Here is a 26,734-nt window from a genome sequence, read left to right as displayed (position 1 = left end):
CCATGTGGCTGATGTGACACTATAGCGTCTGTAAAAGGCTGCCGGTGCCAGAGTGGCTGCACAAGAAACCACACCAGGTCTCCCGCTCTGAGGAGAGACGTAACCGTCTGTGTGCTCTGGCTCTCTCTCAGGGGAGGGCTATGTGCGCGCCGTCACCGTGGATGAGGAGGACAGCACCATCATTATCTATGACAACTGGAGGCAGGTGAGCCAGACTCTGTCACCATGCAACTATCAATAGTGATAGCAAGTGTGATTGCAAGTGCGTTTAGAAACAACAGTTTAAAACAAATGATGGAGCATTTCTTTAGGCTTAACAACTGATGGATAAAATATTGATTTAAGTGTTAAAGGTAAAATTATTATATATAAATAAATTTACAATGCATGTGAATTATTTACAGAACAATTGTAACAAAAGTATTACACAGTCAATCATAAACTAGTATGATGGATGGATGGTGGTGACTGATATTTTACAGCTTTCTATTTATGTCAGTATTTATTAAGCACCTGGAGGTGCTAAAACAGAAATACTCATGGGGGGAAATACCACGGGGAGAAAAGGGTTGGGGGGGGTGAAGAACATTAGTCATCTTCTAATTTGGCAGCAGAGCTGAGCTGCTGTTACATCTGGCTTTACGAGTGTGGGGAGCTCATTATCAGGAGGTTTTTCACAGGTTTTCTTCTCATCTCTCGGGCTGGGTTCACAGACTTCTTGTGTGTGTTCATGTGAGACAACGCTGCCAACATAACAGATGTGCCAAACGCAACTATTTCTCTCCTGCCTCCTCAGAATTGATTGCCTTCTAAGTGCATTTTATGTCATTTATCTGCCCTGCTGTCAGATTGTTCTAATGAAGGGAAATATTTTATGGTAAAGGGCTAAAGTAAGCTTAAATAATTTCAAGCCTTGGGTTTTCTTTATATACCAACTCAATCTTTGAAATTAAATAAATTAACTTAACGCCTAAAGCGGCCCCAAAAGGTGTTGAGCTAATGTCAGTGACTCGTGTTTACTCAATGATCTCTATTCATACCATGAAAATAAATGTGTGTGTGTGTACATTCCAGGTACCACAAATACAGGTGCATTGTGCTATTATGAATACAATGGTCATTCTATAACTGGTAAATCAATTGTGGCTGATTCTGAGGTCCCTCAGAACGGCTGGCTCAGCTTTCCTCCTACTCTCCATCACCTCTCCAAGTGTTTTCTCCAGCGCTGCATTGGGAAGCGAACCAGGCTATAGCTTGCTAGTTTGGCACCATGTGTTTTCTCCCCCATTCTCTCAGGACCTGTCAGGTCTTCAGTGCGAGGTGTGTGTTCTGGTCTTCTCTGTGACCGACCGGAGGAGTTTTCACCGCACCGCTCAGCTCCGGCTCCTCTTGAGAGAGACTCAGCCTCAGACTCCCATAATCCTCGTGGGCAACAAGAGTGATCTTGTCCGCTCTCGTGAGGTCAGCGCCCAGGGTAAGATGGCCGTCCTATAGTCCGCTGACGTAGAAGCTGTTGCTGCGATCCATTTATATGGTACACCGGTATGTCCGACCTGCTCTAGCGAGAACGTGATGTAATTTCCTGGCTTGCAGCACTTCTAGCGTTCCCGTTTCTCATTGGCTAGTCATTGTCATTGTTAGCTACTGGCTCTTTACGGGCGCAGCCATTTTTGTTGTTGAGTCGTACGGTCTGCCTCACTGAACTCGCTCTACTTTCAGAATCACGAGTGGGACCGACCAAAAGGGGGCGGCCCTCCATGAAATACTGCAAGATTTACACCTTACGACTCGTACCATACAAATGGGATTGCAGCATGTGTTGTGTTGGGTATATTTCCTTACTTAGTTAGCTAACGTTGCTTTCTTGATATTGCAATATGATGAAATTCTGAACCTTCTGATCTGAACCTTTCTGGTCAAAACAAACATATACAGACGTAGATTTGTGCACAATGAGGATGACCCTTAAGTTTTACTCCCTGGAGTACAATTATTGCTTTTAATTTTAACATGCAATTCACAGACAGCTCTCTTTAGTCGGTAGGAAATGCAATTGTAATTTGTTTGAAGATAAAATAGGAAGGCGTACATCCACATTGGTCTCAAATGCACCAAGCGACTGCTGCCCCTAGTCCTACACAGACACATTAAAGGACAATTCCGGTATTTTGAACATTGAGCCCCCTTTCTGGTTTGCCTAAGATGAAATAGAGTGGTTGACACCGAAATTTTGACTATTGGTCCTATCTCGAGTATTTCTGGTATCTCGGTTTCCGTTTCAATGTGATTTACAAAATGCCAAATAAAACACGACAGAAACTGTACGATACTTGATTTGGAACATCAACGAACACCACTTACCACTCGATGAGTTGCACATTTCTGAAAATGAACGTTTAGGGTTGTTTTAAGGACAGGTTTGTGAATGCCCATAGCCAGCCATTCTGAAGCAGGCAGGGGCGATTTGAAATGAGCCAAATGCCCGAGACAGGACCATTAGTCAAAATTTCGGTGTCAACCACTCTATTTCATCCTAGAAAAACCAGAAAGGGGGCTCAATGTTCAAAATACCGGAATTGTCCTTTAAGGCCCAGTCCCATTTCTTTCCCTTGAACAAGAACACTTGCTTTAAGTGCCCTTAGCTGCAAGTCAGCTCCCGAGCTGGCTAGCATTCAAGGGTTGATTTTAAGGGAAAAACAGCACTCCCCCTTGCTCCCCTAAGTATTGGGACACCCACCTCACGGGAATGTGCAAAATCTAGGGTTAGGGCTCAAATCTAGGGGAAGGGGGAGAATTGGGAAGGGCCTAAGTACTTCACCAGTGGCTACTAGCCAATATTAATATTCATAAAACACGTGTTAATCCTTTAGCACCTCTCTACAGCTGTTGTTGTTTTTTTTGACATGCATAATGTACAATATTGCAAAACGATTACAAATTTTAGGTGTTTAACCCTGATTGGGTAATGAAAGGTACTCCATCATTCTAATTACACAACCGCATGCAGCCATGTTAATAACAGCAGCAGTAGTCCTCAGCTGTTTTAGTCAGCGCTTTCATCACCCAAACCTCAGCCTAAGCTGCCACCATCGACTGATCTTGGTTCCTCTCCATCTCTCTGACACACCGTCCCCATCCCTCTAGAGGCCGTGACGAGCGCAGCCCTATTCCAGTGTCTGTATCTGGAGATCTCCGCCTCGCTGGACCACAGAACCCCCGAGCTCCTGGAGTGCGCCGTGAGGCTAGCCAGGGGTCAGGCTCCGTGGCCCCCGGGCGCCAGTGCCGAGGACATGATCGGGGGGGGTCAACGTGAGAGCATGACATCTCGAGCGAAGCGCTTCCTTACTAACCTGGTGCCCAGGTACCCACGGGATCGTGAACGCGAGGGCGGGAGGTTCTTCAGGCAGAAGTCCCGGTCTTGCCATGACCTGGGGGCTCTGTGATGTTCCAGGCTGTAATCTATATGTTTAAATATTTTCTTCTGAAGAAAATGGAGGGCTAGCAAAATCGTGTAAGGTAGAAACAAAAGCAAGGTAAAGCCGGTTTAGAAGCTAGAGATCAATCATGGAGATGAGAAGGTGCAAATGGTAAAATGAGATATGAGATAAGCATTGCTGTACATGATCACAAGTAGTTAGGTCGTAAATAACATTATGCCGTCGTTCACAAATGCGTCTATATTGAAATCACTGGTACTTGAACATAACATTACCAATCCAGAATCACTTGTAAATATATAGCCTATGGAGGTCATGATTGTAGAATGCCACAAAATGTTTTCACAATAAATTCATTTTCTGAAGCTAACAAATGATACATTTTCGTCGAGCACGATACAATGACTGGTCATGTTGTCATAAAAAGATGGCACAAACCTAGCATAGTCATGACTACGTTAACTTTAGGCATGCTATAGCTGTTCCTGTGTCATGATCTCCCATACAGAACACTAATGTAGGGTAGATCGAGACTGCATGCATCACTGTCTGGATAGAGCAGGGCAGGAGATTGAAAAGGAAGTGCAGAATTATTGTATGGAGCGTGGTTGTTGCCAGGGCAACGGTTACCGAGGAGACCTGGTTAGAGGCATTTGTGACATATACATCGTGTCCAATGAGATTCCTCAACCGTACCCCTTTACTCAAAAGGCCACATGAGAATTACGACACACCGAACAGAGGCATCATATAAAACACATTAAAAGAAATAGGCAGAGGATTTGGACAGATAGCAGGCTAGTGCTGCTACCCCTTTTCAGCCTCCCACATCCAACCACACAGAATGACGACAAGGTTGTTAGTTTTGTTGCATCACAGCAGTTCAAAGATTTGAAAAACAAACAAATATATAAAAATATGGCCTCAGATTGTGACTCACTCGGCTCCAAAATCACTAAAGTGAATTAATGGATTTAGCCCTGAAATGTGTTACAAGCTCCCTCGTGTGGTAGTCTTAGTGCAGTGCACGCTCATAAAACACGAAACCCTAAGAACGGCCATGCATGTGAGGAAGTGGGGTATGGCCATGCGATATGATTTATAAAATATATTTATGGACAAAAGTTAGAGAAGGTTTAAAATGTGTCAACTGCTGCTGTCAGGACTAATGGTCATCATTGAAACTTGAAATAGTTAGAAGAAATGGAACGCACATAAATAAATGTTCTAGCCCATACAGCCACATATACTTATAGAATGAGGTTTAATGAATGTTTCAGGATTAAGGACAGTAGTTAGACAGAAAGAACCAAGACAACACCAATACAAGTAATTATATGTGGGGGGAAAAAAAGGTCTGGAATGGGGAAAGCAACTGGCTTAAAGGCTGCAGGACTGCAACTTCTTGTCAGCGATCTTAAGAGACACCCAGGTATTGAGCATGGAGGCCCTCAGCTTGGACCACACCAGGTGATTGCCGAGGCCGAAGATCTGGGCGGCGAACTGGGCTGCAGCGTCTGGAGACAGCACAGTGGAGCAGCCGAGACCTGTGGATCAGAGGAGAGTTCCAGAGGTTAGACCTTTTCTCTACGGGGACCACCACGTGAAGAGTGAAGAACAGGGGCATTAGGCAGCCTGCTGAAAGGAGGCCTACAGGTTGGCCACCTCCAATGTGGTCGAACCCAGGTCGTATCACTGGGGTACCAACTTAAAAACAAAAAAAGGATATAAAAAAAAAAAGGTCAGTTTATGACCATGCTTTACCACTTGGCATGCGCAGGGACGACCACACATCCTGTGCCCCCCAGTCTGCAGTGATTGGGGGACAGTTGATGACGGGATAGGCCGTGTTCCCCGACATCACCGGGCCAAGGCCGTTGCTCCTTCCCGCCACAGCCACAAAAACAGTAGGAACGCCATCGCCTAGGAAACAGCACACATTTAATGCAATGGTCTTTTTTTTTTTATGTACATAATGTACATTTTTTGCAACTAAAATGTATATCCAAGAGCTTGCCAACATTTATAGTCAAAACGATGAGCGTGTAGACTGAATATAAACAAAAGTGTGGCACTGGACACTTTTTGCCACTCACACACCTTCATACTCTGCTTTGATGCGCAGGGTCTCATCGGGGCCCTTGTGTGCCGAGGTGACCCTGAGGACACAGGGGACTCCGTAGGATCCGCAGGCCTTGCGGATCTTGTCGCAGTGAGCCATGTCAGAGGTTGAGCCCATCAGCACCACCACCCTGCCCGACGCCGGGCTCTCCAGAAGCAGCTGAAGAACAACGCATTCACAGTCAATACGCCATATTACTATGACGTATTTATACAGGTTTTTTTCTGAAAGTACTTTTGTTTTATGCAAGTAGTATTTACTGCTGCCGCCACCACCACCACTTGACAGCACTCAGACAATTCGAACTTGGTAAAGACATTTAGATCAATGAAGAAGAGATAGTACCAGTTTAGAACAAAACCATTATGGGCATAAAAATAAATTAAAAAGCGTGGTATATTTATATCTCATCAGAAGGTCACATGGGCCAGGCTGGGGGTGCTGTGATAAGAGTATAACTGTAGGCATTTTTACACTGCCAAGCCAGTAGTCGCGGCGTGAGACATCCTGCAATTTCACTGTCTTGCCTGTGTAAAACAGAGGGGGTAAAATCCACCTTTGCCCGAAAAAAGCCTTGTAAGGAAAGTTCCTGTGTCTTTCTCTTAGATCGCACCATCTTTCAACATCTTTGTTAAATGCGACTGCATCACCTTCTCTCCCATGATGGTCAGCAGCTCGCGGATTTCACCATCTCTCCAGTTAGAACTACTCATGTTGATGTTGCTGTGTTGTCTCTGTTCCAGTTTTTTTTCCTTAGTCATTTTGCGGAGCCGTTTTGAATCTCGTTCATATATACACGCTAGATAATTTCGGTCAGTGATACCTGCAGGGTGTTATTCGGTCTACTTGACACACTGGCGGTCGGGTTTTTGTAGCCGTAAAACCGCCCATGGTCACTGTGTTGAGGGGCGTCATATCTTTCCTATGAACACCCATCTCCAGAGCCGTTTCAGGGTTTTTAAGGGATCGGCAGTGATCGCTGCCGGGTTGTAGTCGGTCTACTTGACACCCTGGCGGTCGGGTTGCAGTCTTTTTTTTTTGGTCAACAAACCAATCACAAATGTAGTGTGGAGCAGCGTGGAGCATAGCGGCGTGGAGCGTAGCGACTACCTACACATGAAGCCCATATGTTTCTGATTCCGACCCTCCGAAAATTGCTTTCTATTACATTGCGACGTCGGTTTGAATTTGATTAATCGTTAAGCCCTATCCTCCATCCGAGTCAAACTGACTGTTTTGAAAAAGACAGGCAGCTGCAGTTAGCTCGGTTTTTCACTTTCTGCATAATATGAAACATTGTTTGCAAACTTGCATTGTTTTTTCTTGGCTTTTAAAAAGATATCTTGATTCTATAGTAGCATGCAGTAATTAGTTTAGTTTGGGCAGTGGCAATGATTGGGGGCTGGGGGTGGATGGGTAGGAGGAGGTTCTATTGAAAAATTATTTTTAAAAAGAAATGAACGGGGACGGGGACCAAGACCAAGTCTCATCTGACGGGGAACTTAGTTCTAAATTGTGAAGTAGTTCATATTAAACTGAACTTTGAGCTAGTGAACTTGCACAACACTTAATTAATTTAACATACACACATACACAAACACATTAGTGTTGTCATCGAAATGGTACGTTCCTTTGTTCCTGACTGCAATCACCTCTTGGGTGTCCATCAACAACTCTAACTTTCCATAAGTCTAAGGAAAATGATGGTTGCTCTGTGGTAAGCGAGTTCAGTGACAGCAGTTATCGACAACATGACTTTCCTTTCCATGGTAACAGCGAGCTCCACCAATCAACGACAGTGTTACACTTTAGGATTGTGGGCTGTGTAGTGCTTTTAAATCACATTGTGAATTAAAACTGCGCGCAGTGATGAACGGGACCTCGCACCGGCTTGCGGCCGCGTCACGTGCCGTCGTGACATGTGCGCACGTGGTCACGTGCCGTCGTAACACGTGCGCTGACCAATGTAGAAGCAGATTCGATATATTCCCTAGGAGGAGTTTGTTCAAATACAAGGCGAAAAAGACCCAAAATGGCCAACTTTGACGGCACGCCACGGACACGCCCTTCTACGTACAGTCACAAATAGCACGGCGTTGGTTCAGCACCATTTTCTGACTGTACAGAAAAAATTTGAAGCTTATCCGATAAATTCCCTAGGAGTTTGTTCGTTCAAATACAAGACCACGGAATTATTCAAAATGGCCAACTCTGACGGCACGCCACGAACACGCCCTTCAACGTACAGTCACAAATAGCACAGCATTCATTCAGCAACATTATTCAAGTGTACTGTCCAATTTTGAAGAAGATCCGATAAATTCCCTAGGAGTTAGTTCAAATACAAGGCGACGGAATTCAAAAATGGCCAACTTTGACGGCACGCCACAGACACACCCTTCAACGTACAGTCACAAATAGCACAGCGTTGGTTCAGCACCATTTTTTGACTGTACTGACCAATTTTAAAGCAGATCCGATAAATTCCCTAGGAGGAGTTAGTTCAAATACAAGGCGGAAAAGTGAAAAAGAATTCAAAATGGCCGCAGAGTGAAAATTTAAAATGAAAATAGCCGACTTCCGGTGGGTTTTGGGGCATGGGTCCAAGAGGCTTTTCTGTAGGTCATGGGAGGTTATACGTGCTTACCGAGTTTCATACATATTGGTGAAACGTGGCGCAGGGGCTGCGCCTTCTTTTTTTTTAAGATCCTGTAGGGGGCGCTACAAACATGAGAAACACGATTTTTTGTATGTGAGGGTTAGGTTAGTTAGTTATTGAGTCTACACATGTCCTGTGAATTTCATATTCATAACTATTACGGTGTCCGCAGAGTGATTTACCCTGACACCAGAGCCTGTGGCGGCCATGTTGTTTTTCCAATCGACTTTATTTTACTTGTGCAGTTGGAACTTTGGTCCCCAACGGCCACTAAGTCGGTCCCGCTCAAATCAAACATTGCGTCTATGAACTGTGGCGATTTTAGTGACAGGCCACACCCATTTCGATGCCACGCCCCATTTGAAAATATGTTGACTTTATCTTGTTCAGCATTTGATTCTGAACTTTTGTATTGGGGTCAACATCATAGGAGTCAAACTTGATGTTGATATGAGCAATTAACTATTTTCGCGGTTTAAACCACACCCCTTTTAGAACTTAATGGTGCTTTAAACTTTATTGTACAGACTAATCCTTATGTGAGATTGAAGACAATGGGCCATAGATGATATGTGCTAAAGAATTTGTGTCAAAATCGAAAAACCTGGGATCCTTGGGGAATTTACTGTTTTTAACTAAATTCAAAATGGCGGAAAATATGGCTACTGGAAGTGTTCAGTCCAAGAGACTTTTTTGTTGATCATGAGGATATGCATGTGTGTGCAAAGTTTCATGAGTGTAGGTCAAACCGGTGGTGAGATATGCTTGTGCAATGTTTGCACTTTTGAACAGTTGGTATAGCGCCACCTTGGGGCCAATGTGAATTTGACACAGAATATCAAATATTTCACCAGTCCCCACAAATATGCCAAGAAAAAATGAGTTTTCGTATATGTTCAGGGGGGGAAAATGCAGTCAAAGTTCTGAAAAAATAATAATAAACGGACCAATTACAACAGGGACCTTGCAGGTTCTGCTCAGTCCCTAATAAATCTTTTCTTAAAAAGGTTCTTTAAACTTGTAGCTTCTACTAGGGCTGGGTGATTAATCAAATTTTTATTGCGATTTCAGCATGAAACAATCACCAAATTAATATAATCGAGTTGAAAGGATTTTTAATTATTATTTGTTAATAGAAATTGCAGAACAGCTGGATACATATCTGGACATTATTTTCTATTTGAACATTTTGTGTATTTCTTTAAGGGGAAATTTCAAAGTTCTCATTTACAAAGTGTTTTTGGAGAGAAATGATGAATAAATGCATCATGTTTTCAAACTCAAATAATTGTTTGAATAATTGAGATTTCAATATTGACCAAAATAATCGTGATTATGAATTTTGTCCATAATCGAGCAGCCCTAGCTTCTACAGGAGCATATACCATATTTTCATACATTCAAACATAACGGCTCGTGCTATGTATACTTTGGATGGTTACAACATTATGGCTAATAATCAAAACCTCTATGTAGAATACGAATGGGATTTTCACAACACTGTTGTGTTCTGTAGAAATCCAATTGGCTGAAAATTAACCAAACCCCCACAATGACCACATGCTGGCTAAAGGCCATGAAAGCCAACGAGAACAGAGGGGTCTTATCAGTGGTAGTACGTACCTTGACCTTTTCGGACACCCACTCAAAGTTCCTCTTAACCATCTGCATGGCTTCAGGTGTGACCTCTTTAAGGTCACGGTACACCTAACACAAGGAAGAAAAATATACCTAATTCAAAGATATTTCCTCCCAACAGAACTGCATTGGTGGAGAGCTAGTGCACAAAAGGTGGAGAACCTATACCTGCTTGTCCTTCTGCTGGCTCCGATCTCCTGCCGGCCACAGCCTCCATGAATCATTGTCAACCACGTCAGCGAGGACGATCTCTTTGGTGGTGACGTTGACACCAAACTCAATCTACAAAAAAGATATTCATTAAATAGAGCCTAAATTATTATTCAAGACATTTCACTTCATAGGAAGAACACAGCGGTCACTCATAGCACTAATGAGTCTTCTTTAGTGTACCAGTGCACAGTTAGCAGACTACACTAGTTACAAATATATCCCCCATCTGTCCCTGTTTATATAAAATGATAAAACTCATCCTGCATGTGCATCATCTTCAAATCTGCACACTTTAATCTCAATTTGCATTAAGTATTTTTAACAATAGGGGGCAGCAGTGAGTCTATGTACCTTCATGTCGACCAAAGTGCAGTTTTGGGTGGCCCAGGCCCTCTCCAGGATCTCAAAGATGGCCACGGTGCTGCGATTCATGATGTCCACCTCACACTGGCTGATGGCGAGCCCAGCCAGAGAGAACCCGGCCACCAGCAGTTGCTCCTCCGACCATTGGGGGTCATTGTTGGCATCATCCTAAAACAAAAAATAACACATTCAAAGCAAAGTGTAGGACCAAGGTCTAATAGCAACATAGAGAAAACTAATAATGCAGAAGAATTCAAGCGGGCAAAGTAAAAATCCCATGCCGGCAAACCAATGACGGTGGAAAAGGATATAGGGCTTTTACACCTGAATGCATCATGTGATTTTTTGGTGGCAATACTCCTGGCTATTTTGTGATGAAGCGAAAGAGTTGTCAAGTAATAAAGATAAATATACCTGAAACTAGGCCAATCAAAACTTTGTCATATAAGAAATGCTGTGAACGTTTTAAAAACACAACCTTTCCCCAAAAAGAAAAATAATTCCAAGATGAATTACTATAGAATGACCAAAACACCATTCCTACCAATAATATTTCTATGCTCCTATACTTTGGTAATGGACGCGGTCATTGCGACATGATGTATCAGGACTCCCTTGAAAAAGAGGCTAAAAGGTATAAATGGGACTCACCTGGATAAATAAAGGTTAAATAAAATAATTACACAAGCCCTACACATTTTCTTCTGAGAGCACACAATGCGCTTACTTTGAAGAACATCTCAAGCTTCAGTGGAGAGAAGCGATATCCTTCCTTGACGCCAGGATTTCTCTTGAGGAAGGACCCGGTTGCCACCCTGCGACAGACCCACTCGATGGGGATCATCTCACAGTGGGCCGCGATGAACGCTGTGTCCGAGTGCTGCTCCACAAATGCCGTCTTGATTCCTGGACGTTACAAGCATTCATCATATCCACTCTATTCGATGCTTCTAGAGCAGAGCATGGGGCATGCATGGACTATTTCAATTGGGGGATTAACCATGTGCTCGCTCATTAACATTTTGGGAAATTATTGTCTGTAACATGTACATAGAAATGCATGCATTAGTATCCCATGTGCCTGTCGAAAAGTAGGTCGCTCCGGACATTTACTATAGGCTATAATTAAGAAGGTCGTAGAAACAACTCAGTTCATTAGAGATATTGACTTTTTTACGATTTAACGTGACATAGGACATCCGATTCATGGGGGAAAACTAGCAAACATTGCATAACACCTAAAAAAAAATAGCGTTCCACAGTTCCAGTGACTCGAATGGGCTAAATCACTCTGGACGGTGTTTCTCACCTGCCTCCTGCAGCAGCTTGAACACGCAGCTGGTGGTTTTGTTAGCGATAGCGGCCTTGCCCTCCATCTGGTCTTTCCGAACCGCATTCCCAGCAGTGATCTGGTTTTTGGATTGCACCAGAACTAAACCGGGCTGATCCACAAGCCCATAAATTTCCTTCGTCTTTCCCTCGTTCAGTTTCAGGCCAAGTTTCAACTCTAACAAAAGACATACAAAAAAAAACATGCACACCCACAAAAGCGCCCATTAACATTTGATAGACTGCTGAAATGTGAAGAATGATGCGCAAAACTTTTTTAGGTGGATTGGAGAGTCGGCCTACCTTGTGCAGTGGCCATGGTGTTCTTGCAAAACGTGTTGTCCTAGAGAATACAACAAAAGACAAGACGACCGACAGCGTTTTAAACGTCTGCAAATCAACCCGTGGCTTATAAATTACAGATGGTAGAGAAGGGAGCGCGTGTTTGACTCAAGGAAAGGAACAGGGAAGTTTGCTAAAGTGACGCGAAGACCAATTACGAGAGCCAACCAGAGCACTGCAGTGATACCACGTGGGGTAATAACGTTGCCATTTCACCAAACCAGAATCAGACTCCTAGTATTTTACTGCAACCCTCTTTTTCAACTTTCTACGGGCGCAATGATCCGAAATAGTTCATCAGAAGCCGTCAGAACATTCATGTATTCATCGAAAACGTAAATTGTTCATTTATCAGATGAGGATGCTTAAAGTTTAATGATCGTAAATTGTCACGTGCGACTGATAGTAAGTTTCTATCCGCTCTATCGATAGGCCGTTCCAGTTGTGTCGAAACGGTTCAATTGACTGGACACTTAGCAAGTCTACCGATTTGCACGTGGTTAAGGAAATCATAGTGTAATCGCGCTCTTTAACTTTTTCTGTAAGTACGTGAAGCGAAGACAAGCCAAGTCCATTAAGGATGGAGTTTGAAGAGAATGGGATCGGAGAAGAGTGCGGCGTCTTCGGATGTGTTGCAGCAGGAGAGTGGCCAACACAGCTGGAAGTTGCCCAGGTCTTAACTTTGGGGCTTACGGCGTTGCAACACAGGTATGTTGTCACCACATGATGGACAAGATCATTCATATGCCCACGTTTTTAATACTTCCGTATCCTATTAAATAGTCTTAAAATCAAATAATGCATGACCTTGTACAATGTGACCTTTACAGTAGCGTAAACGTTGTATACTCAATCATCATTGAATACTAGATATTATGCTCTTCCCTTTTACTCCAATCACCCATAACCAGCTGGATCATGTGCCACAATTCACAACCCAAAACATGATGGGCCTACAGCTTTGATAAGTTGTTTAGTTGCATTTTTTGTTGTACTAGTAAAATTGCTTTGGTTCTTAGTAGGCTACTCTGTAGTAATACGGGGTGAATCGAGGTTACCTTGCTGTCCGTGATCGGTTTAGACGCCCAGATGGAACGAACTGAACTCATCTCTATTATAGGAATGTCGTCCTGTTCTTCTTTACTGATAACGAGTCTTTTCGCAAGTCTCACTGTGGTATCTGAAAATAGACATGAGCAAAGAAAGGGTTACATGTGGCCTTCAATAAGATTAGATGCTTTTTCAGTAAAGTAGATGCATGTGATTTCATTACAAATCACGACTTGGTCAGCAGTTGTAACTCTTGACCATCCGTCTTTTATAATTTAATTTCAGAGTCACCGGACTCTGGAGTCCTTCGATAACCCAGTTGCGCAAAATCACGTTGCTGGCTGTCTTACAACTTAATGAACAGGATAGACACTCTTAACAACCTTGATGTACAGCTTTTCTCTTAATTCCTCTGTTTTCCAGAAACGTTGTTTCTGCATGACCTGCAACATGAACAAAATTCAATTTACATGATCCCGCACTCTATCAAACCTTGCATGCATTTAACCACCACATATGCACAAATGTTTGTAATAATATGAATAGGAAATACCTATTGTATCACACTCACGTAAAACACTTCTCTGTTGTTGTTGCCCCAAACTGTGCTCCTTGACTACATGTGGCTTAGATTCTGCAACGTGAATGCATTGCATGACCTCCAAGCTTGTAGACAAGAAACAATCAGGATTTTGGGTTCTGTCTTCCTCAATGCCTGGACTTGACTTGGCGGTCACCGATTTGGTCGGACTGACTCCTGCCGTGCTGCTCTCCTCATTGCCCGTCAACCTTGAGAGTCCGTCTGGCTCCATGTAGGGCTCTGTGTATCCCATCACACATGGTGAGTCAGTACTGTTGCGGGTCAGAAGGGCGTCCACCTCATCATAGAACCTCATGAGGCGCCGCGGGTCGGCGCCCTCCGCCTTCCCCTTCTGCAGAGAGCGATACAGGTACTTGAGGTTCTTGTACTTGGTGTGGCACTGCTTCCAGTCCCTCTCAACGCCCTGCAGCATTAACCTGTTGGAGATCTGGACAAAGATGTCCCTCTTTCTGGTGGAGTTCTCCAGCTGCTTGCACATGCCCTCCTCAGACCACACTTGAATAAGCGCCCGGATCTCCTGGTCACTCCAGTTCCGGCCCGTGTCCGATACAGTAACCACATGGAACTGGCCACTGCCTGACGCAGCTAGGGTTGAAGATAGGCAGGTATCTTGAGTGACCAAATATTCATTAAGCAGATGTACAAAAACAGAAATACAGATATTTTTTATTGTCCGTTTTTTTTTTTTCAGGGCTGCCCAGTATAAATATCAAAATCATCAAAAGTATTGTTGAAAGATTTTTAATCATGCAGTCTTCTTTGAATGTTCCTTTGACATACATTTGCCACTATTTAATCTTCATTGTTGTGGATTATATAAATGTTTGTCAGCAAAGTTTGCAGATAAACCCTGTTATGTTTCTAACTCACTGTTAAAACTCTTACCAAAATCACAATTTAAATAATTGATTGTATTTAAGTACATTGATTTCCCAATGAACCCACCTTGTAAGTTCTTCCACTAAATCAGGCCTTTAACCTGAGTAGGCGACCTGATAATGTGGCATCTACAAAATGATAACCCACAGCTGTGAGATGGATAATGACTGATAATGCTCACTCAGGTGAGTGATAAGGTTAAAGTGTTCTATGTGCTTAACAAGGTAAGTAAACATGTCTATAACCTTTTTTTAAGTGTGGTTCTCGATAGTCAATCTTTTAAACAAGGACTTCATTATTTTTGGTTTATACTGTGCAGCCTGATGTATTTGTTTCTTTCAAACCTGTTCCTTTCAGTCTCTGCTCCATATCTACATCATTCTCATAGTCGTCACTGTTGTCATCTGAAAGGACAGCATGACAAGTTAAAGAGTTTTACCAAGTGGGTGTGTTTGATTAACTATTTGCTGCTGCGGATATATGAAAAAATTAAATGAATACTTGCCATCGTCAATTTCTATGATGACCTCATTCTCTGAGGCTCTGATGGTCTGCGGTGTTTGGCCTGCCGGAGATCCCAGCATTCCCGCTTCCATGTCTCCATTACACCAGGCCCCGATGTCCAGTTCCCTATCGGTCAGAATACCTTCCACCTCTTCAAAGAACTTCATGTACTTCCCCGGACCCACTCCGCTGCCCGCGGCCTGCACGTTCCTGGCAGTCTTGTACTCGTACTTAAGGTTTTTATATTTGGTGCGGCATTGCTTCCAGTTCCGAACCACGCCAAAGTTCTGTTGCATCTGATGGGCCATTTCCTGGAAAATTGACTTGTTGCGAAGCGTGCACTTGAGTTGGTCCCGAATGTGTCGGTCGGCCCACACACACAGCAGAGCGCGCACTTCCTTGTCGGTCCAATGGCGGCCCCCCTCTTCGGCTATGTATGGAGTGTAAGGCAGAGGCCCTTGGATCCGCCCATGAAGCGCTGCACAGACCAACACACATCCACACACCAACAGGCATACATGCTGATGTTATGTTGGGGATGGGATAGTGAGACGTTTGTTCCCAGACACAACACCAATTTATTTAATATCTGGCAACCCAGATTATCTTAGAATAGCGAATCATAACATGCAGGCCAAAACCAAAACAAACGTTCCAACCCAGAATGGAAATTTCTCAGAACATACTGGCTGTAGCATTGTCAGAGAAGCCAGCATTTTTGGATTTGGCGTTTTTCCTTAATCTGACAATTTTATGATACAGTACATTTGTTACATATAGCTTTTCGTTTTACAGCTTTTCTTAAATTGTTACCCGTACACTTTACATTTGCCGTTAAACTTACAATGACATTCCTTTTCTGAGTAGGCTACATCACTACACGCATCTTCCAGCTCTTCCCAGCCGTCTGTAGGCCTGTGTGTAGAACTCATTTGTGAGCCGGTTCCTTGGCTGTAGTTTGTTGACACGTCTTTCTGCTCTGGAGTCGGTCGTGGAAATTCTCTTGTTTCTATCTGTGAGAGTAAAACACAATGCATTGTGCTGAATGAGTACCCATAACATGGCATTCAATTTCCTCTCCAAGCACTCGCTGATGCTACTCTCTTCCAGAGGCTTGTCTGTTTAAGCTTAGGATGTTGTCAGGCAGATAATATCATGTGACTTAAGCAGGAAAGCATTTGACTTGAAGCAGGATCAACATGCAATAGGACTTTAGGTTGGATTCTGATGAGAACATATAGATCAAATCTACATTTTCTATTTAAACAAGATTGTCTCAAAAGCCCATCATGGTTTTTCAAATCAACACAAGCACAAAGTATACATTTTCCACAAGCCCCATAATGCACTTGGCCTAACATTCCCCCCAGTTGCGTTGAACACCGAGCACTCTCAGACGCTCTGAGATTAAGCCAAAGCTAGTTCTGCTCTCACCAACATGCTTACCTACCAGGGCTTCCCAAACTGAAATAATAGCTAGCAACTCTGCTTCACCCCACTGCCTTTTACATGTCGGTATTTACCTCTATCACCATTCCTCTGCCCCCCTTTGTTGCCTTGCTTTTTTCTCCATGATTGAAATGACCTGGAAACGCTTTTCTTCCCCCTCAATTCGCCTCTTATTGCCGCCCGGTTTCCTAGGCAACCAGGCGGTTAAACCCGAAATCTACGCCTGCGTGTAACAAAGCAGCCTCGCCACTGGCTTAAGCTGTGTGGCACGGGGGAGGGGCCAAATGTAATCTGAGAAGCAGCTCGGTAAACAGGTTGAAACGGCAGCAACATGATTTTACATGGCTTCAGTTCCGTAGAGATGCACATTCCTCCTTGCTTCCGTCGTAGAAGTGGTTGAAGTGAACTGGTTTTGTTTGCCTCGAGTGGTGCAGAAAAAAACGTTGCAGCCATGAAATTGAATTGCAATCCACCCAAGATCGTTGCTTTCACTGTTGATGTTCTCCCTTCTTTTTACATAGGGGCCAGGAAAGTGCTGGAATTGTCACAAGCAATGGAGCCAGCCCACCAACATATACAACTCACAAGGTGAAGTCAAAAGCAAGGTGCATTGTTTCATAAGGGAACAACGATGGGGAAAGTATCACCGGTTAACCATCCGTATGAATTGGAAAGTTATTTAACCTGTCTCAGCAAGACTACATATTTTCAAAGTATGCAATACGACGGTGCGCCACTGGCGATCATTTACTTAACACGGCGGTGCGCCAGTTCTATACACATTGACTGACGACATTGATGTCTGGGGCTAAATACGTCGCGCAATTCATCACACATGGGTTAGATCACTTCGGTTGTTACGTTTAAAAATGACACGGAAGCTGTTTCGAAAATTAACTAGAAATACGCTATTTGGAACGTTTTGATAGATTTTATCGTCAGCTTATATTCGTTTTGATTCATTTTTGCGTATTGGGTTTATTTCTATATTATACATCGCTATGTACGTGTAACACATGTTACAATCGTCCGTCATCATTTCAAAGGCGACAACAGACTTTGTAATGATGCGTTTGAACGCCACTTGGAATACATTGTTTTCATAGCCAGGAAATAAACTCCTATGAACAGTTCTCACGTTAATTTGATTGATAGTATTACACATGTTTTCATGTGCAAATAGATTTGTGATATTTCGTTTGAGAGGATTGTTTAACGGTAAACCATTTATTTTTGGACTGCATTCTTCAAAACCACTTTCTAGCACCTCAAGCAATGTAGCATGTTTATGCATTTTTACTATTGGTTTGCATGTTACACTTGATAATAATGGTCTGTTGACTAACCACGCTGGAAGAATTTCAAAATTGTTATGGGAAATAAAATCTTATTTAATTTCTAGTCTCTTGATTAATCTGGATCCCTTTGATTAATACTGTCATTATTGTATCACATTTCATATCAATTAAAACTTTTATAGTAAATTCTACAAGTTGTCTCATGTATATACAGGGCAAAATTGGCTGCCTCTTTACACTCATTTTGTCTCACATTTTCCTTGTCAACCCAAGCTTGAAGTAAGGGGATTTCAATATTTTATATGCATGACCATACTCGTTATTACAGTGATATTTTTTTACAGAGGGATTAAAATCTTGGCGTTCTAAAAGGAACACTTGCTCTTCTTCTAGGGGATGGGGTTAGTGAGCACTGCTTTCCCACCTGAAGCGCTTCAGAAGCTCCGAAATGGCAACCTTGGGATCGGCCACACCCGCTACTCCACCTCAGGGAACTCTGAACTGCAGAACTGCCAGCCTTTTGTAGTGGACACCCTGCATGGAGAGATCGCAGTGGCCCACAACGGAGAGCTGATTAACGCTGCTGCCCTGCGCAAAAAGGTTGTGTGTATGTGTGTGTGTGTGTGTTATAAATGCAAATTGATTGTATTAATCTTTGGCAGTTTGGGTTATGTCCACAAACTCAGTGGGCTAAGACTGGCAGGGCTTTCAAAAACAAGAGGTAAAAAACTGGCCAAATTCTGTTCTAATTCAGCAGCCTTGCTGCAATATTTTATTTCAGCAGCCTTGCTGTGTGGCCCAGGCAATGTTTCTTGTATCCTTGAGTATCAAAGCTTGTTATCTCTGAAATATTTGAATCCTTTCTGTACTAAATGTGATTTGTTGGATTCAAATTGTGTGTGTGTGTGTGTGTGTGTGTGTGTGTGTGTGTGTGTGTGTGTGTGTGTGTGTGTGTGTGTGTGTGTGTGTGTGTGTGTGTGTGTGTGTGTGTGTGTGTGTGTGTGTGTGTGTGTGTGTGTGTGTGTAGGTGATGCGCCATGGCGTTGGTCTGTCAACCAGCTCCGACAGTGAGCTCATCACCCAGCTGCTCGCCCTCACCCCACCTATGGAAGAGGTGGATGCACCTGACTGGGTTGCCAGGTCAGTGTTGGGTAGTAGGATTGTTAATACAGCGATTAATGATACAAGACTATTATGTTGCTCATTATTGGAGTTATTGGAAACAACCTGAACAACATATACTCATTTGTTTTTACTGTACTTACTTTGAGGAAATGCTCTTACAATGAAATTAAGCGGTACACATCCATAAGGAATAGTTGAGGTAACATTTCAGATATGTTTATTGTGTTAGGTAACCTTATGTAAAACTGAGTTGATTTTCTATGACAAGCTCCTCTACAAATAAACACATGCTTACCTTGGTGTTTCAGCAGAGATTAATGAAACGGGTTGTGCTTTACATCGTTGTTACACTGGATACTGCACAGTCTGAATAATATAAACCCTGATTTTTCAGAATCAAAAATCTGATGACCGAGACGCCCACATCCTATTCCCTGTTGGTAATGTTCAGAGATGTCATCTATGCCATCCGGGACCCGTATGGGAACCGGCCCCTCTGCATTGGGCGCATCGTTCCCATCTCCAAACTTCAAAGTTCAGGTGACGCTTTGCAAGTTTTCCTTTTTCTCCCAAGGAAAGTGTGGCATTGCTCCTATGTGGGTCAAATCGCCATACCTATGTGGGAGCAATTAGTGAGCCATTATAAACATTGCTGTGCTTCCTCAGAGGAAGCCACATGCAGACCATGAACTTGCTCTCTTGGTTGCTGTTAAGGTGGCGGTGAGGGGGATACAGAGGGCTGGGTGGTTTCCTCTGAGTCATGCAGCTTCCAGTCCATTGGTGCCAGGTGTGTAGACTTTCATAAGATGCCCCCCTGCCGCTGTACGGCCACACTAGTGTCCTAATTTCCTCCTTACTTAATGGAGCTTTGGCCTCTTCACTCATCAGGTACTACAGGGAAGTCCAGCCGGGTGAGATAGTCCAGATCTCCAAACACGGAGTCAGAACCCTGAGTATTGTTCCTCGCCCAGAGGGAGATGTCCCGGCATTCTGCATCTTTGAATATGTTTACTTTGCCAGACCTGACTCCATATTTGAAGGTGTGTATAGATTATTGGGAAGCCCTGGGGTACTCTTGGAACTTTACCCATTTCCTTTCTGACTAATTCAGGCTTGCATTCAGAAGTTTGGTGTCCTTTTTTTAAAGGTTTTGCCTCACTCTGTTTCAGGACAGATGGTTTACACCGTCAGGCAGCGATGTGGACGCCAGTTGGCCATCGAGGCCCCGACTGATGCAGATTTGGTCAGCACCGTGCCAGAGTCTGCAACCCCAGCAGCCCTGGGATATGCTCAGCAGGTCGCAAGTCTTCTCTTGATTCACAATGAACAGGGTTTTTAGCCACAGACTCTGATAAAGTGTTTTGACCAAGATTTTCTATGTTCCTAACATACTCCTTCTACCCGACCTGGCAGCTGGGGCTGCCGTATGTGGAGGTCCTGTGTAAGAATCGCTACGTTGGTCGGACCTTCATTCAGCCCAATACCCGCCTGAGGCAACTGGGAGTTGCGAAGAAGTTTGGAGCATTGACAGACAACTTTGCCGGGAAACGGATTGTGCTCATTGATGATTCCATCGTCAGGGGCAACACCATCTCCCCTATAATTAAACTGCTAAAGGAGGCCGGGGCTAAAGAGGTTGGGACACAACACTTGTATTATCCATTCATTTATGGGTTTGGATTTTTTGGTCATGGCACATTGACGTTTTTTCTTTTGACAGGTCCATATCCGGGTTGCCTCTCCACCCATCAGGCATCCTTGTTACATGGGCATCAACATTCCAACCAGAGAAGAGCTTATTGCAAACAGGCCAGAGTTTCAGGACATTGCTGGGTACATCGGTGAGTCATATTGGATTCTAGGCTTTTACCTTTTCATTATTCATCACAATTATGGCCCTTCACATTGACAAAATCCACAACATATTGTATTAATGTTATCTATACACAGTATGTATTATGCACTAGGGAGTAGATAAGGGCTTGCAGTTTATCACTAACACTGTTTTTTTGTGTAGGAGCGGATAGCGTTAAGTATCTCACCGTGGAAGGCCTGCTGTCTGCTGTTCAGGGAGGCCTCACCTCCTTGCACGAGAAGGACGAGATGATCTGCTCCAACAACAAACTCTCTAGGAGAGTCGGCCACTGCACCGCCTGCCTTACTGGGAAATACCCAGTTGAGCTTGAGTGGTGACCATGTGGCAGAAAGAAGCACTGACCTTCAGGTCTCTTGCCTTTTATGAAACCTACTACCTGGACATCACATTAATGTATGGTGATATTCTGTACTGCTTTTGAGACATTCCAAAATTGAATTAAAAGTCCAACCACTGCCATTATTTGTGCAACTGCACCATCATTGAATATTCTACTGCATTTAAGGATTGTATAATTTTCTTACATTTTGTTTACCCTCAAGTGGTTTAATTTTAGCAGAATTGAACTACATTTATAATAAAGGCTATTCTTCAAAAACAAGCTGTTTCCTATTTCAAGTTGACTTAATGGTGGTTCACCTTTTAAGCTGCCTGTTTCCTACAAATGAACAATAAAGTAGTGTAACAGTTGTATGGAGTGATTTTATTTTATCTTCAGGAAATTTAATACTTTTCACATTCTTGAAATGTTAAGTATTACACAATATTGTTTATGATCAAATGACCAAACAAACTTAAATGAGCATAACTATAAAATGCAATAATGTAAAACACCAACTCAGGACTGCACTGTTACAGATGCAGTCTTCTCGCTTTAAAATGGCGCAAGGACCCCGGGGACGAGTTCCACTCGCAGGGGCGGTTGAACGTGGGAGACTTGTCCTGGTCGAGCTCCCTGACACGCTTCCGCAGGTTGGAGCGGTGGGGGGAAAGGGCTAGAGCTGACAGTGCAGAGGCGGAGGAAGAAGAGCGCCTAATGTTTGCCTCTAATCTTCGAGCAGAGCAACGACAGGGAGAGCATTTGGAGAGGGGAGATTTGGCCAGACAGATAAACTTGTGGTAAAGATTTGTGAACGCCTCTTCTGTTTTGGCTGGGGAATTCAGTCCACCTGGCTGGAGGGACGACTGCGGTGAGTCCGACCTCAGCCGGGAGGGACTGTGACAATCCTGAAGGTAGAGCCTTCTCTTTGGTGACCGGAAGTGCTGCTTATGTATAGAAGATGATGCCGGGTTGTGTCTGGCAAAAGCCTTGGGAGATCCACCATAGCCATTATGGTTCCTCCCCTTGCTTCTGTTAAACCTCAGGATCTGAGCTGGGGATTGTCCCAGAGGTTTGCCAGAGAGAGGCGAACAGGGGCGAGTACCCTTGGACACATTGAATGTCTGGTTCATTGACTCCTTGCTTTGCATCGACGAGTAAAATTCCACACGGCCCACCGGCCGCTGGTCATCTCTCCTTGCCCGGTCTGCCTCACTCTCAGGAGACGCTCCCCTCACCTGCAGCGACTGAGTCAGGTTGGAATGTCTTTGCGCAGGGGAATGGAACATGGCCACGCAGCTTTTAACTGCTGCTTTCAGGTGGTGTTCATCACCAGATTGGCAGAGGTCGTGGCAATCCCCCCTGGGTGTGTGCTTGGGGTTGGTGGTCTCCTTGGTATTGCTGCCAAATTGTCTCATCTTTCTGTACTTCTCGAGTACAGAGTCGGCAGCCTTGGGGAAATTCGGCCGATGACAGGCCTTCCCCATCTGAATGATCATTTGGGGGAACAGCTCCATCAGAGTGCTATGATGGCTACTCAGAGTTCGCTCCAGCTCTTCATCCTGGTCATCAGGCTGCACCAACACATCCATCAGGTTCCCCTGAGTGTCGTCCAACAGGCCAATGCCGGAAGCCTGGGTTTGTTCCATCTCAGACACCCCTGTGGGATACGAAAGATATGGTGCCCACTTTGATTTTGGATATAATGCCGTCATCATTTAATGTTGTCAAGGACAAATATGATCTGTCAGGTGCATAGAATTATTTTTAACAAAACCTTTTTCTAGAAACATAAGAAAGATATGCTCTCACCATCCATTATGGAGTTATTACTTTCAACGCTCTCATTGGACTCAATCTATTTAAAAGGAGAGAACAACATTACACATAATCCATACAGTTATACGCGTACACCAGAGATGTTAGTGGTCAATTACCTGGGAGTCATTTGTCTTGTTGCCATCTGTAATGGAAAGCAACAAAATAAATGGCATTAGACAAAACTGTTTAAACAAACAATAATGATGTTATCTATCCAATTGTTCTCATTTACCTGAGTAGGAATATTCCCTCCCACTTGTTGGCATCTAAGGTGAGAAAGAGCTTTAAATCATAGCGAACGTACATCGAATACAATAATAACTGAATAATGTTTTTGATACAATAATATATCAACATAATTGATACATTTTAAATAAACAAATACAATGGGTTTATATATTTATACTCTAAATCGTTTTTTTACAGTCCACCACCAAATAAATAGGAAGGTAAATGCTCTTAATCAAAAAGGAGAAAAAAAAAAAAATTATGCAAACCTCTACTTCTATCCTGGAAATCTCCAACTCTGTCACTTTCATGGACCGTGCAATGTCTTGAGCATGTAATAACATAATGTATTAGGCAAAGCAAAACTATTGGTGTAACAACATATTAATTTATTCTAAAGACGATAGCAAACCGAGGCCAAGTCGTTACTGAAGTATTGAACAAATATAAGCCTAATGACGTAGATATAATAAAACATGTCACCCATAGAAAATAAACCTTATAGAATCGGTTACCTTTGTTTGTTTCATGTTTGAAGTCCACCTCCTTTGCTCCAACCTGCTCGGTCAATTTGATATACTGTAGAACAGAAGAATAGAATAGAGAGTAAATTAAGTTTAGATTCTTTTATACTTTTGTATAATATTTACAATTAAAAATATATATAATATATTAATATAAATATAAATTATTTTTGATTTCGTTAAAAATGGCAGATTAATGCGAAAATACGATTATGCTAACCATTATTCAACCAATCCAAAATCCACTTGATAGATCCCCAGAGGCCTAACATTTGTGTAATGGAGGTCCTTTTGGAGGTCCTTGATGGGTGTACCCTTTAAGGACCTCCCTTTAGGTCATGTGGGTACCCATTTGGGAGGTGCTGGATGGGTGTACCCTTTAAGGACCTCCCTTTAGGTCATGTGGGTACCCATTTGGGAGGTGCTGGATGGGTGTACCCTTTAAGGACCTCCCTTTAGGTCATGTGGGTACCCATTTTGGAGGTCCTTGATGGGTGTACCCTTTAAGGACCTCCCTTTAGGTCATGTGGGTACCCATTTGGGAGGTGCTGGATGGGTGTACCCTTTAAGGACCTCCCTTTAGGTCATGTGGGTACCCATTTGGGAGGTGCTGGATGGGTGTACCCTTTAAGGACCTCCCTTTAGGTCATGTGGGTACCCATTTGGGAGGTGCTGGATGGGTGTACCCTTTAAGGACCTCCCTTTAGGTCATGTGGGTACCCATTTGGGAGGTGCTGGATGGGTGTACCCATTTGGGGAGTGGCATCAAGGTGCAGCGCCGGAGCCGGGGCCTGTGGTGTAGCAGGGGGCCTGTGGTGTAGCAAGGGGGCCTGTGGTGTAGCAAGGGGGCCTGTGGTGTAGCAAGGGGCCTGTGGTGTAGCAAGGGGGCCTGTGGTGTAGCAGGGGGCCTGTGGTGTAGCAAGGGGCCTGTGGTGTAGCAGGCCAGGTTTTTTTCGGCTCTTTTCAACGTTGTGTCACACTCTACGTTGTTTGACTAATTTGACTATCCATCGTCTAGCGAAATAGCATATGTTTTGCAACATATACTTTTTTCTTCAAGTTTGCTAATTATTTATTATATTGTTTGGTTAATTAATAAAAAATCTCATTACTTTGCAAAATTTCAGTTTTTCCACATCTATCAACGCTATTAACTCATTCAACTCACAGTATTTATGCCATGGTTTCCAATCGAATCACCGCCATTACTTGTCTACTCTAACTAGGGATGGGTCAGAGTATTTGATTATTCGATTATTCGTTCCTGAGGGTCAAAGCCGATTTTTAACTTTTGGACCGTTAACATTTTTTCCCATTCAAATAAACAAGAATTAACAGACGGAATTAATGTTGGTTCTGTAGCACTACTTGTTTTTTTTTATTATTATTAATCATGATGTACAGAAAAACAATATACACAATACACAAGCATACATATTAATATATATGCATACACAAACACTGATCACTGTTAAAGTTAGTTTTTTTGCGTTTAAGATATTAAGTGATTTCTTGCAGATCCATGGCTGCCTTTGTGAATGTCGGCACACATCGAATAATCAATTATTCGTTCATACCACCCACTGATTATTCAGCCATGAAAAATTTGAGTTATTCACATCCCTAACTCTAACCAAGTAAAATTTGCTCCTGTCCAATTGTTTCCCTGTGTTCCCGAGGATATTCCTAACCTTTATCTCTTGTGCCTAGAATCTCAAATCTCTCATACTTGCCTGCCTGCTCCCTTTTGCCCTTTAAGTAAACCTAGTTTGGTTTGACCATGACCATTGTTGCCATGTGTTTGGGTTCCCTAGTCTGACCATAACAGGCCACCTGCATTTTCCATGGGAGCAGAAAAGTACGTGGCCAGCATGATGATGACGAGCGTTTCAAAGAAACATTAGCATACAGAAAAATCCTTTAAATATTTTAGTTGTTGTTGTGTGTTTTAGTGTTTAGTGTTTTAGTTACTATAAATTGTTGGTAGGTATATCAATATAATCTAATCACTGTATAGATACTATTGATATGCAATACATTAAGCTGTGTGATGGAGAAGCCGTTTGATGTAATGGTATATGTTGGAGACGAACTATTGCAACATTTAATGTCTTTAAAAAAAAAAAAAGAAGCAATTAAGACATGGGGCCGACTGTGACGCAAAACTTCGAAAAAACCCGATCTGCCACACCAAAGACCAGGTGTTACACCGAATTCTGCGACACCGGCTCCGGCTGCAGCTGGACGCTATTGCATCTGGGAGGTCCTTGATGGGTGTACCCTTTAAGGACCTCCCTTTAGGTTATGTGGAACGTTTTGTTGGTTAACAAAATTAAGTTACTGGGTCAATTTGAAATGACCACTCTTGCAGATACTCAGCGAGCTATATCTTATAATGGAAGTAAATGGGGGGCTTGACTTAACCATTCCGAAGGCAAAAAAAACTCTGGGTTGTTCGTACGCACATATCGGTACACATATAGAAACCACGCGTGAGCAAGCCTCCAAGAAATAAAGCATCTCTTCGGCGACAGGAATTGCCATAACTCGCAATCAAACAAAATCAATCAGCACTATTGTTCAATAAGTCGGCTTCGACGAGTTGACGCAACCACACGCATTTTCTTCAGAAAATGCACATGCGGCGACATGTCTAGTTTAAATTCAATTGTTTTTCCTACTCTATGGTCGCTACACAACGCCCAAACAATTGACCCATACCTTTTCTGTCAATCGGTCCAGAATATTAACGTAGTTGTTAATATTTCTCTGCATTTGCCAATTCAAGTTGTCCATTTTGTCGACAAATAGGGGAAGATAAACTTGTACTGGCTACTGGTGGCTTCGATTTCAGCGGGATTTTCAGAGGTTGATGTCGAGTTTTTCTTCAAAATAAAGAAATGTGATTGGACCGTGCACGCGTCGTATAGTTCCTCACGTCATCGACACGCGACTAA

The 26,734-nt window shown here is 43.1% G+C and overlaps 4 protein-coding genes across 5 annotated transcripts in view; 2 read left to right on the top strand and 2 right to left on the bottom strand.

Annotated features, from left to right (window-relative positions):
• LOC311352892 (GTP-binding protein REM 2-like) overlaps positions 1–3,773 on the top strand; it is a 5,594-nt gene extending 1,821 nt beyond the window's left edge. The window contains exons 3-6 of one of the 2 annotated variants that reach the window (XM_084472721.1): positions 132–205; positions 1,297–1,474; positions 1,720–1,828; positions 3,145–3,443. In XM_084472721.1, the coding sequence (XP_084328847.1) occupies positions 132–205; positions 1,297–1,474; positions 1,720–1,828; positions 3,145–3,313 (530 nt within the window). In that variant the 3' untranslated portion in view covers positions 3,314–3,443. Of the gene's footprint in view, positions 1–131; positions 206–1,296; positions 1,475–1,719; positions 1,829–3,144 lie in introns of both variants that reach the window. The other variant, XM_084472720.1, reaches the window with a different exon arrangement.
• Positions 3,774–4,682: 909 nt separating this feature from the next.
• On the bottom strand, positions 4,683–16,687 carry paics (phosphoribosylaminoimidazole carboxylase, phosphoribosylaminoimidazole succinocarboxamide synthetase). Its single transcript, XM_084473084.1, has 16 exons — positions 16,661–16,687; positions 15,982–16,150; positions 15,135–15,615; positions 14,978–15,027; positions 13,725–14,363; positions 13,537–13,596; positions 13,162–13,283; positions 12,065–12,104; positions 11,742–11,939; positions 11,160–11,338; positions 10,421–10,600; positions 10,025–10,138; positions 9,842–9,925; positions 5,538–5,718; positions 5,202–5,360; positions 4,683–4,984 (listed from the first exon to the last, which is right to left on the bottom strand). The coding sequence occupies exons 1-16, from the start codon at positions 16,670–16,672 to the stop codon at positions 4,818–4,820; spliced, it is 2,835 nt and encodes a 944-aa protein (XP_084329210.1). The 5' UTR covers positions 16,673–16,687; the 3' UTR covers positions 4,683–4,817.
• ppat (phosphoribosyl pyrophosphate amidotransferase) lies at positions 12,344–21,524 on the top strand. Its single transcript, XM_084473083.1, has 11 exons — positions 12,344–12,811; positions 17,108–17,174; positions 18,278–18,484; positions 18,912–19,024; positions 19,404–19,549; positions 19,724–19,796; positions 19,898–20,049; positions 20,179–20,306; positions 20,423–20,644; positions 20,730–20,850; positions 21,027–21,524. Exons 1-11 carry the CDS (start codon positions 12,684–12,686, stop codon positions 21,200–21,202), a joined length of 1,533 nt encoding a protein of 510 aa, XP_084329209.1. The 5' UTR covers positions 12,344–12,683; the 3' UTR covers positions 21,203–21,524.
• A 183-nt stretch (positions 21,525–21,707) lies between these two features.
• LOC311353293 (uncharacterized protein) lies at positions 21,708–26,616 on the bottom strand. The gene is made up of 7 exons (XM_084473148.1): positions 26,499–26,616; positions 23,769–23,832; positions 23,523–23,578; positions 23,258–23,291; positions 23,142–23,167; positions 23,017–23,062; positions 21,708–22,864 (listed from the first exon to the last, which is right to left on the bottom strand). Exons 1-7 carry the CDS (start codon positions 26,571–26,573, stop codon positions 21,738–21,740), a joined length of 1,428 nt encoding a protein of 475 aa, XP_084329274.1. The 5' UTR covers positions 26,574–26,616; the 3' UTR covers positions 21,708–21,737.
• Between the last annotated feature and the right edge of the window lie 118 nt (positions 26,617–26,734).

Source organism: Micromesistius poutassou (assembly GCF_964030765.1).
Source record: "Micromesistius poutassou genome assembly, chromosome: 9".
Classification (NCBI taxonomy): domain Eukaryota; kingdom Metazoa; phylum Chordata; class Actinopteri; order Gadiformes; family Gadidae; genus Micromesistius; species Micromesistius poutassou.
This window is presented reverse-complemented; position numbering and strand designations above follow the sequence as displayed.